Source organism: Canis aureus, chromosome X, assembly GCF_053574225.1.
Source record: "Canis aureus isolate CA01 chromosome X, VMU_Caureus_v.1.0, whole genome shotgun sequence".
Taxonomy (NCBI): domain Eukaryota; kingdom Metazoa; phylum Chordata; class Mammalia; order Carnivora; family Canidae; genus Canis; species Canis aureus.
Window position 1 is genome coordinate 32,150,008 of NC_135649.1, and position 10,212 is coordinate 32,160,219.

A 10,212-nucleotide genomic window follows, 5' to 3' on the forward strand; every position below is an offset into this window, starting at 1 on the left:
TAAATCTTTAAAAAAAAAAAGGATGATTTACATAAGCTCTTAGCATAGGGACGCCTGGGTGGTTCAGTGGTTAAGCATCTGCCTTCGGTTCAGGTTGTGATCCCAGGGTCCTGGGATCAAGTCCCACATCAGGCTCCCTGCAGGGAGCTTGCTTCTCCCTCTGCCTCTGTCTCTGCCTCTCTCTGTGTCTCTCATGAATAAATAAATAAAATCTTAAAAAAAAACCTCCTAGCACAGTGTTATTTCCACCCTAAATCTGAGGTAAATGGTAGCTATAATGATGAAGATGATGATCATTTACCAACTAAAGGCTTACTTGCTGCTCTTTTGGGCCACCAAAAAGAAAATACTGGCTCTCAAATAAACAGTAAAAATTGAGATTTAGAAGTCTGAGGTCTCGGGATGCCTGGGTGGCTCAGTCAGTTATGTATTTGCCTTTGGCTCAAGTCATGATCCCAGAGTCCAGAGTTCAAGGATCGAGAGCCGACGGCATCAGGCTCCCTGCTCAGTGGGGAGTCTGTTTCTCCCTCTGCCCCTTACCCTGCTCTTACTCCAGCTCTATCTCTCTCTCTCTCAAATAAATAAAAAATCTAAAGAAAAAATTTTAAAAAGAAGTCCAAGGTCTCACTTTAATTAAATGTAAATTTATCTGGATGATAGTCTGAATTTAAAAACTGGATGTGATTGGGGCACCTGGGTGGCTCAGTCAGTAAATGTCTGTCTTTGGCTCAGGTCATGATCCTAGGGCCCTGGGATCGAGCCCCTCACCGCCTCCCTGCTCTGCGGGCAGTCTGCTTCTCCCTCCCCCTAATCTTGGGCATGCTCTTACTCTTTCTCTATTTCTCTCTCTCTCTCCCCATCTCAAATAAATAAATAAAATCTTAAAAAGAACCAGATGGGATTAAAGTAACTAAACTTTTGCTGTTAAAAAAATGGTTATTATATTGGGCTCAAGGTTCCTATTGTTTGTGTATTTCCTCTCCAGACCTAAGGCACCAGCATCCAGTTGCTCAAGACAGAAACCTAGAAACCTGGAGCAGGACCAGCAGCTCTGTTCAGCGCGTGCCGCAGCGCCCACACCTAAGAAACACACGCGGTGAAGGAAATGCCTCTGGATCTTCGGGTTAACATTTCCCGGAGTGCACTGAACTTTCCTTGTTCTGGGATCTTCTATACAAAAAAAAAAGAAACCTAGAAACCAAGTCCTGTTAATGTCATAATCATCTCTTGATCTTATTTCTTCTTATTCAACATCCTGGGGACTACTTTACTTTGGGCAATCATTTCTTTTTCCTTCTTTCTTCTTTCTTTTTTTCTTTTCTTTTTTCTTTTCTTTTCCTTTTCAGGATTTTATTTTTAAGTAATCTCTACACCCAACGTAGGGCTCGAACTCACAACATTGAGATCAAGAGTCACATGCTCTACCCACTGAGCCAGCTAGGTGCCCCATGGGCCATCATTTCTCACCCGGACTATTTCCAAAGTCTCCTACTAAATTGTTTGTTCTACCATCTGTCTCTATACTCCAATTGAGAGGTTCCCAACCATTTTTGTTGCATGGAATCCTCTGGCAGTCTGACGAAGTTTATTTTCAGAATGTTTTTAAACGCATAAAACAAAGTACATAGGATTACAAAGAAAACCAATGCACTGGAATATAGTTATCAAAATATTTTCTAAAAGAAATGTGTGCTACAATAACATACAGGCTTAACACAGTTCTACTTATGGGTCTAATAACTCTAGTTGACCTTTGACAACGCAGTGGTTAGAGGAGTCAACCTTGCACAGTGGAAAATCTGCATGTCACTTCTGACTCCCCCAAAATTTAATAGCCTACTGCTGACCAGAGCCTTACAGATAACATAAACAGTCACGTATCCTATATATTATACATATTATATACTATGTCCTTGCAACAAAGTAAGCTAGAGAAAAGGTCATTAAAAAAATCATAAGGGGGTGCCTGATCATGCCCTGCGATGGGTTCTACACTGCTTAAGATTGTCTTTCTCCTTCTCCCTCTGCACATTCCCAGCCCCCGCCCCCTCTCTCTCTCAAGAAGAAGAAGAAAGGAAAAGAAAATTATAAGGAAGGGAAAATACATATAGTACTGTATTACTGTATTAATCGAAAAAAATCCACCTATAAGTGGATCCAATGCAGTTCAAATCCATGTTGCTCAAGGGTCAACTGTACTATAATTTCAAAAAAGCGATGAGTGTATAAATGATATTTTAAGACGTCTCCATCAACTGCAGTGTGATATGAAACCATCTTTGATTTCTACTGGTGACCAAGTCATAGGTACTGTTAATGCCACCCACTACAGTTTGCTGCCTGTCTGTAAAGAAAGAAAGCGCTACATTTCAGACAGTTTGATAAAAACGAAGTTGTGATGCCCCCCCCCCCACCATCCAAGTTCATGTATCCTGTGAATTCTATACATGGACTGTTTGTGGACCCCAGGTTAAAACCCTTACCTTAATCTACTGGTGCAAAACTGCCTGAGGTGACTGCAAAGATACATAGAGGTTTTTGTTTTTCAATGTGGAGAAGCAAAACACGAAAACGGGGATCATTAACATCCGAAACGTATGCCAACAATTCCTATACATTTTGTAAAGCGGGCTAAGAGCCCGGGACCCCTAGTAGCTGGGGGAAAGGCTGTCCCGAACTTTCTCAGCTCTGGCCTAGGCTTACCGGACCCACCTAATGCAGCCCCCGCCGCCCTCTCCTGCTTCCTCCATCATCACCATCCCTTCCCGTCCAGCGGCCCAGCCAGGTGGAAACCACTTCAAGAGGTCGAGATACGGCCGAGATGGGTGCCGCAGGCCCAACCCGGCGGAGGGCAGCCCTCGCAGCCCTCGCAGCCCTCGCAGCCCTCCCGCCAGCCCAGGGGCCAGCCCAGGACCGAAGTCCCTTGCACTCGGACGTGACGTCTCCGGGCCCTCCCTTGAGCGAAGCCCGCCCACCCCGCTCACTCGGCCTTCGGAAGGGTTACCCTCGGGCACTACCGCGGGCCGTGCGCCACGCCCACAAGGCACAAGGCGCGGTGCCCTTAGCACACTTGACGGGCTCCCGAGGAACCCACTTACGGAAGTGGTGCTAAGCGAATTCCGTCGCGCTCGGAGCAGCGCGCTCGGCCAGTTCCCACCGGAGCCCGCGCGGGCGTGCCGGGGGCGGGAGGCCGCGGGGAGCCGCCGGGGCCTACGGCGTGCACACGCCTAAGCTCCGCCCTTGGCGACGTCTTCTAAATACGTGCTTCCGCCCGTCTCCTCCTCTCTCCTTTCCGCCGCCATCCTGGTTGCGTGTGGTTGACTGTGATCGCCATGGTAAGTTCATCCGTTACCATCCGCTCGGGGCCGGCTTGCCGAGAGCCGAGATCTCCAGAGCTCGCCGGTGCCGCCCGCTGCGTCGAGGTGCGCGGGCCTGCTTGAGGCTCCCTGCAGAGCGGCTCGAGTTTGGCCTCCGCTCCGCTTCCCGGAAAGCTCGCAGGCTCGAGTCGAGGCGGGCTGCGCTGGCGATGCGAGGTCCGGAGCGTGGTGCTTTGTGTGCCCGGCCGCCGCCCAGGCTAGCACGGGTTTCCACTGCCCTTTGTCCCCCCCCCCTTTTAAGATTTTATTTATTCACAAGACACAGAGAGAGAGAGAGAGAGAGGCGGAGACAGGCAGAGGGAGAAGCAGGCCCCACGCCGGGAGCCTGATGTGGGACTCGATCCTGGGTCTCCGGGATCACGCCCTGGGCTGAAGGCGGCGCTAAACCGCTGAGCCACCCAGGGATCCCACCCTTTGCCCTTTTGGAGCGAACTGTGATTCTGGGGCAGGAAGAGAAGCCGGGGGGCTTCACTCCAAAAATCGTGGCCTGACAGTGGGGTGCGCACCACACGTACCGGGCATCGAGAAGGGAACGAGGTCTGCTGGTTTTCGGAAATTGTTTTAAGTTGGCGGCCAGGAGCATACCATGTTATGAGCTTACAGGACTTTCTGGCCTTTGTTCAGCGACTTCTGCGTCTTCCCGTGGAAGTACCTGGAAGGAGGGGTGCTGTAGTGTGCACCTGGGTGCCATTCGGACGTTCTTGGTAAATGCCAACTGCGGACAGTTAATGGTCGTGGGTTTTACCTGTGATCATTTCCAGAGAAATTAAAATTGCTGGATGCTTCTAGGTATGGAAAGGATGAGGGGTGCTTTCTTAGGTGACAGAACGTTTACAAGTCCCATCGTGAGCTGGGTGACAGGAGTGTAATCTCTACCTTCTTTGTAATGGGCCTCTATTATTATGCAAGGTGCAGGATGGATATTGGACCACATAGGCCAGACTTGAGACTACCACTCCTGCCATTTCCTGATTGCCCTGCAAACTGAGGAGGGAGAGCGTTGCGGTTGGACTTAGATGACCCAAGTTCTTAAAGCCAAAAAAAATGAAATGAGAAATTGGGAAATATTTAAAGTACAGAATTAATAGCAAAATGGTTAGTGGGGGGGCACCTGGGTGGCTCGGTTAGTTAAGCAGCCCACTCTTGATTTCAGCTGAGGTCATGATCTCAGGGTCCTGGGATCTAGCCCTGCATTTGGCTCCACCCTCAGCAAGCTGTCTGCTCTGCTGGTGGACTCTCCTGCACCACCCCACCACACACACACACACACGCTCGCGCAGGCGATCTCCGTGTCTCTAAAACACAACTTACATCTTTTCAAAAGATTGTCAGTGAGTTAGAATAGATGTATTGAATGTCGAGGACTTTGTGAAAATCTTAATTACTCTTGGAGTGATCCTTGACTATTCCTGTTTCACATAGTGCGCTGAAATTGACTTGGAAGTGCTAGATTGCTCTGGTTGACAAAAAGCTGTATTCTTTTGTGAAAACCAAGTTCCCCAGTCATTCCCAATGGTCCTCTGGGTCAAGGGTGACAGCAGGAAGACTGAAAGGTACCCTAGCCATGGAATATATGGATGACCTGGGTTTGAATCCCAGCTCTGCATTAATATTCTGATTTGGGGTAGGTTACTTACTTTCCTGACTCTTGGTGACTTTTTATTTGAACAGTGGGGGATTATGTCTCTAGAACTTGCCAGGAACAGAGCCAAGGGCGTGATGGGTTTAGCATTGAAAAGGTGGTTTTTTGGTATGGACGAAGCATTCAAATGTTTGTGGATTGAGGGCATTCTTGACTGAATCATTTGAGTAAGCTCTGCTCTCTAAATTGATTACGTTTCCTTCCAGTCTTCTCACAAGACTTTCAGAATCAAGCGATTCCTGGCCAAGAAACAAAAGCAGAATCGTCCTATTCCCCAGTGGATTCGGATGAAAACTGGTAATAAAATCAGGTAAGGACCCCCGCAACCACCTGCTTCTTCTGTGGTGGTTTTTTTTTTTTTTTTAACGTGCTTCCTCAGTGTTTCTGGAAAGCAACCCACCCTGTAGCTAGGATTAGGGGCAGACACTCTAATAACATTTGTTAATTTCCTGTTGTCTTCAGTCTCTTGGGGGACCAGGTGGACCTTGAGACAGGTCTCAAAGGAAGAAAAATAAGCATCAAAAATTGGTGATAACTGGCTCAAGGGCTCACAACCAGTGACAGCCCTTGCATGTTAAACAGCTTTCAGAACTTGGGTTTGTTGGAAATGAAATATAGATTTTGTGGCTTTCCCAATTAAGTAAGTCCCGAAGACAACAAAGGAGGAGAAAGCAAATACTGTTACCAAAATTTTTGGTTGAAAAGCCTTTTTAAGCTGACACTAGAATGGGCCAGGGGAGTGGGTCCCTTTTGCAAGAGAAAGACTTGGAAGCTGAGGAGTGCAAGATCATGACGCCAGTATAGAACTCTGATTTGATTAAATTACAGATCTAAGTGATACTAGTTTACTGATGTGAAGACAAAGATGTGAATTGAGGGCCTGTTAATTCTTTTAGCCAGTTCAAAAGACATGTGAAAATCACCACACCCTGTAGCCCTATAGGCCAGTTAGGTGCTACCTTTAGTTTATTGTGTACTGAACACTGGCTTTTTTTTTAAGATTTTATTTATTTATTCATAGACACAGAGAGGCAGAGACACAGACAGAGGGAGAAGCAGGCTCCATGCAGGGAGCCTGATGTGGGACTCGATCCCAGGTCTCCAGGATCACACCCTAGGCTGCAGGCGGCGCCAAACTGCTGCACCACCGGGGCTGCCCCAACACTGGCATTTATTAATAGGTGTGGGAGATGTCTCGGTATTAGAAATGCATCTAGGTTTTAAAACCTATGGTGTTGCCACCATACAATGCTAAGAAAAAGTATTGAGCCACTTGGAGAAGTGGTTCCTTTGGTAGCTTAGCCCTTCTATAAGCTTGGTGGATTTCTGTTGAGAGCATCAGACCATCCATAGTAAAGCCCCTTTTTAAATGTATTGAGGTGAACATCGGTTTCTCTGTCATATTCCCATCTGGTGGCGGGACCCGTCATTACAGGTTATTGTGCAGAATGAAAGAAATACTACCTCATCTGTCTTGCAACCTTTTTTTTTTTAATATTTTATTTATTTATTCATGACAGACAGGGAGAAAAGCAGGCTCCATGCAGGGAACCTGACGCGGGACTCGATCCCGGGTCTCCAGGATCACAAAGGCAGTGCCAAACCGCTGAGCCTCCGGGGCCACTGTGCCTTGCAACTTTTAAAGTGTATTGAAAGCAGGTTGCAATTACAGTGCTTCATTTTGTGGAAGTACTGACATTACCCTGCTGAAAGAAAATGTGTGTCGATCATTTTTGATTTTGCCTTTATGAGGGTAAAATCATGACAGATTGATATGGACAATTCTGGCATGGCCTGAGCTCTGCAAATCACTTGTTTTGATATTGAAATGATTGGGAGTGTTCATCTATTGTAAAATTAATACGGGAGCTTTTGTGTGTGTGTGATCCATGATGTAGAAATGCTGCTTTTGATGAAGCTTGGAAGGGATGGTTTCAAAATAAATGTGTGTGGGTCTACCCAGGTATGCTGAATGAAAAGTAGGCAGGTATACTCTTGGGAGGGGAGAGAGCTTCCCCACTAGTCCAGTCTCAAGAACCAGTGTGTTTTCCTAGCTTGGAATCATTTTGAGAGGTTAAAATTTTGCTTTGACTAGTTCTTAAACACATTAGGAAATCACTTTTTAGTTTCCAAAGAGAGCTCCAAACCTGTTCAAGGAAGGAAAAAATGAGACCCTTTGCCTTTCAAGGATTTTATGGTACTTAAAAAACAAAGTTTGTGATTGAGGGCAGACAAATTGAGGTGAGATTGTCTTTGTAACCTGCAGTTTCTTTCTGTGCAGGTACAATTCCAAGAGGAGACACTGGAGAAGAACCAAACTGGGTCTGTGAGGAAGCATCGCACATCATGAAATAGCAAACATAATTGGCACACATATTTAAGCCACATGGAGATCACATGTTCCTATCTTATCAATATGGAAACATCCTTCCTACCTGGCCAATAGACCTGTCTTATCAAGAGAATGATTTTCTCTGTTACTATGCCTCTATACCAGTAGGTTGGTTCAGTAATAAATGTGAGACCTTTCAGCTGAGCTGCTGTTGTGTCCTGATTTGTGAAGTACTGAATTGCCCCTCCTGTCAGATCTCACATAGCACCGTCTGATAGAACTTTCTGCAGTGATAGAAATGGCCCTTGACAACAAAGTATTTAAAGTGTGGCTAGGGGACGCCTGTGTGGCTCTGTCTGCTAAGCGTCTGCCTTTGGCTCAGGTCTTGACGGGGAGTCAGCGTGTCTCTCTGCTCCTCCCCCTGCTCATGTGCTTTCTCTCAAATAAAATCTTTTTAAAAAAAAATAAAGTGTGGCTAGTTTGAATAAAGAACCAATTTTCAAATTTTTAATTATAAAGCTCTGTGTGGCTAATGGCTCTTATATCTTATGATAATGGAAAGTGACTATATGTGTCATCCTCATACCTGTAAGTAGCACGTCGTTAAATAGCATCTTTATCTACTATTCCATAATGCCAGTTTTCAAGTAGGAAGTAGGAATCCTCTGAACCAGTGGTTATCAAATTGCCTGATTTTGTGCAGCCTGTGAGCTAAATTTCTGCATTATTAAATTGTTGAAAGAAATCAAAAGACTATTTTACACTTAATAGATTTAGATTTACAGGGTGATAATGTGCCAGGCACTGTTCTAGGTACTTGGGATTAGTTGGTGGATAGATAAATATCTGTTAGGCTAATAATAGGCCAATTCAGAAGCTAGAGCAAATGTCTGGAAAAGTTCCTTATAATTACCTGTGGAATGAAGGTGAATCCAGTTTGGTGGCAACCCTATATCTAGTTTGTAAGGATCCTCTGCTGGATGTAGCAGAGGAAGCAAGTAGTAGGAGTGGTATGGTATGGGGGACCCTATCCTAGAACCCTACTAGGAGGCTCTGATGACTGTAGTTTGACTAAGGACCACTGAACTAACCAGCCTAGGAACCTGGGAGCTGCTGCTGTGTGGATAGCAGTAACTGTTAACCCTGCTAAAATTGCTCTATAGGGCCAAAGTAGAGGGACCTGATCTAATTGGCAGTCGTGATGTTTTGGAGCATTAAAAATAGCCTCACTATTCAGAATAGGTTGGGACAAGGCAAAGGTGGCACTGGTGGCAGAGTGAGCTGCTCTCCCAACCCTAAATGAGTGGTGTTAGAAATGAAAAGGGGAAATGACGTGGACAGGAGGGTTGGTTATACATACCAGGTTACTTAGGAGCTGGGGAATAGGGTGCCAGTTCTGGCTCCATTGGCCCCACTCTAGCTCAGACAATCGCCCCATATTTGATTTCCCAGCTGTGAAGGACTAGGTCGGTGCTTCCTGAAGGGGAAATAACGGGAGTTTTGAGACATTAAAGATCCCCTTTTACAAACTACAAGAGGCGTCGCACTAGAGGTCAGTGTTTGGAGGACATGAGATTGACCCTGTGTTGATACTACCCACCCCTTACTGGCTGGCTGAGAAGCAGGCAGCAGCAGAAGTCGGAGTGCGTAAGGATTGCAGAGTTGGGATTCAAATCCTCTTCCTTTGCCAGCTGTAAGCCTTGGTGTCTTAAGGGATGTGAGGCTGGTGGGAGCTCCCTCAGAGGGCTGGGAGAATGAACTGTAATAGTACACAGCATTTGGTTTGGTACTTGACTAAGAAAAGAGGAATGGGGAGTGAGCAGAATTAAAGGTTGAGTGTGGATCCCTCCCCAGCAGATATGAGCGATGAGCTGGATAAAGCTAAAGTAAGAGAGTGGGGAGAGGCAGATGGTCAAGGTAGAGGTCAGGCCTAGCTGGCTCGGAGCTGGCTCCAGTGTCAGCCTCTGGATGGATGACAGTTCCCTTCCAATTCCAGAATTCTAAGTTGGAGTACATGAACCCCTCTAGGGCTTGGAAAGGAGGCATGGCAACATGACAGTGAAAATCCTGAACCAGTGGGTCGCCTGGGTGGCTTGGTGGTTGAGCATCTGCCTTTGGCTCAGGGCATGATTCCAGGTCCAGGATCAAAGCCTACATCTGGCTCCCCGTGGGGAACCTGCTTCTCCCTCTGCCTATGTCTCTGCCTGTTTTTCTGTGTCTCTCATGAATGAATGAATGAATGAGAAGAAGAAAAGAAAAAAAAAGGAAGGAAGGAAGGAAGGAAAGAGAAAAGAAAGAAAGAAAAGAAAGAAAGAAAGAAAAAAAGAAAGAAAGAAAGAAGAAAAGGAAAGAAGGAAAGAAAAGAAAGGAAAAGAACAGAAAAGAAAAGAAAAAAAAAATTCTGAACCAGCTGTGCAAACTTGATCTCTTAAGAGACCTCTCCAAAATCAGGCACCTGGGTGACTCCGTCGGTTACGTGCCTTCTGCTCAGATCATGATCCCAGGGATCCCTGGGTGGCGCAGCGGTTTAGCACCTGCCTTTGGCCCAGGGCGAGATCCTGGAGACCTGGGATCGAATCCCACGTCGGGCTCCCGGTGCATGGAGCCTGCTTCTCCCTCTGCCTGTGTCTCTGCCTCTCTCTCTCTCTCTGTGTGTGACTATCATAAAATAAAAAAAGGGGGGAAAAAAAAAGATCATGATCCCAGGGTCCTGGGATCAAGCCCCACATCAGGCTCCCTGCTCAGCAGGGAGCCTGCCTCTCCCTCTTCCCACCTGCCACCTCCCCCTGCCCCAGCTCATGCGCACTCTCTCTCTCAAATAAATCTTTAAAAAGAGAGAGATAATTCTCCAAAATCATACC

General features: G+C 46.4%; 2 protein-coding genes and 1 non-coding gene across 3 annotated transcripts in view; 2 read left to right on the top strand and 1 right to left on the bottom strand.

Annotated features, from left to right (window-relative positions):
* Positions 1-3,302, bottom strand: part of LOC144308834 (uncharacterized) — a 22,040-nt gene extending 18,738 nt beyond the window's left edge. Inside the window, exons 1-3 of the mRNA XM_077889866.1 lie at positions 3,262-3,302; positions 2,713-3,210; positions 2,484-2,516 (exon numbers count right to left, since the gene is read on the bottom strand). Of these exons, the coding sequence (XP_077745992.1) occupies positions 2,484-2,516; positions 2,713-3,210; positions 3,262-3,302 (572 nt within the window). The remainder of the gene's footprint in view (positions 1-2,483; positions 2,517-2,712; positions 3,211-3,261) is intronic.
* Positions 2,975-7,869, top strand: RPL39 (ribosomal protein L39). Its single transcript, XM_077887942.1, has 3 exons — positions 2,975-3,335; positions 5,226-5,329; positions 7,301-7,869. Exons 1-3 carry the CDS (start codon positions 3,333-3,335, stop codon positions 7,347-7,349), a joined length of 156 nt encoding a protein of 51 aa, XP_077744068.1. The 5' UTR covers positions 2,975-3,332; the 3' UTR covers positions 7,350-7,869.
* Positions 6,672-6,803, top strand: LOC144309316 (small nucleolar RNA SNORA69). The gene has a single exon (XR_013375359.1). It is a non-coding gene; the product is annotated as a small nucleolar RNA SNORA69 (small nucleolar RNA).
* Positions 7,870-10,212: the final 2,343 nt, after the last annotated feature.

Excerpts from the sequence above, each read along its gene's own strand:
- RPL39 (XM_077887942.1), top strand. Across the intron at positions 5,330-7,300 it reads AAAACTGGTAATAAAATCAG|GTACAATTCCAAGAGGAGAC; the intron begins GTAAGGACCCCC and ends CTTTCTGTGCAG.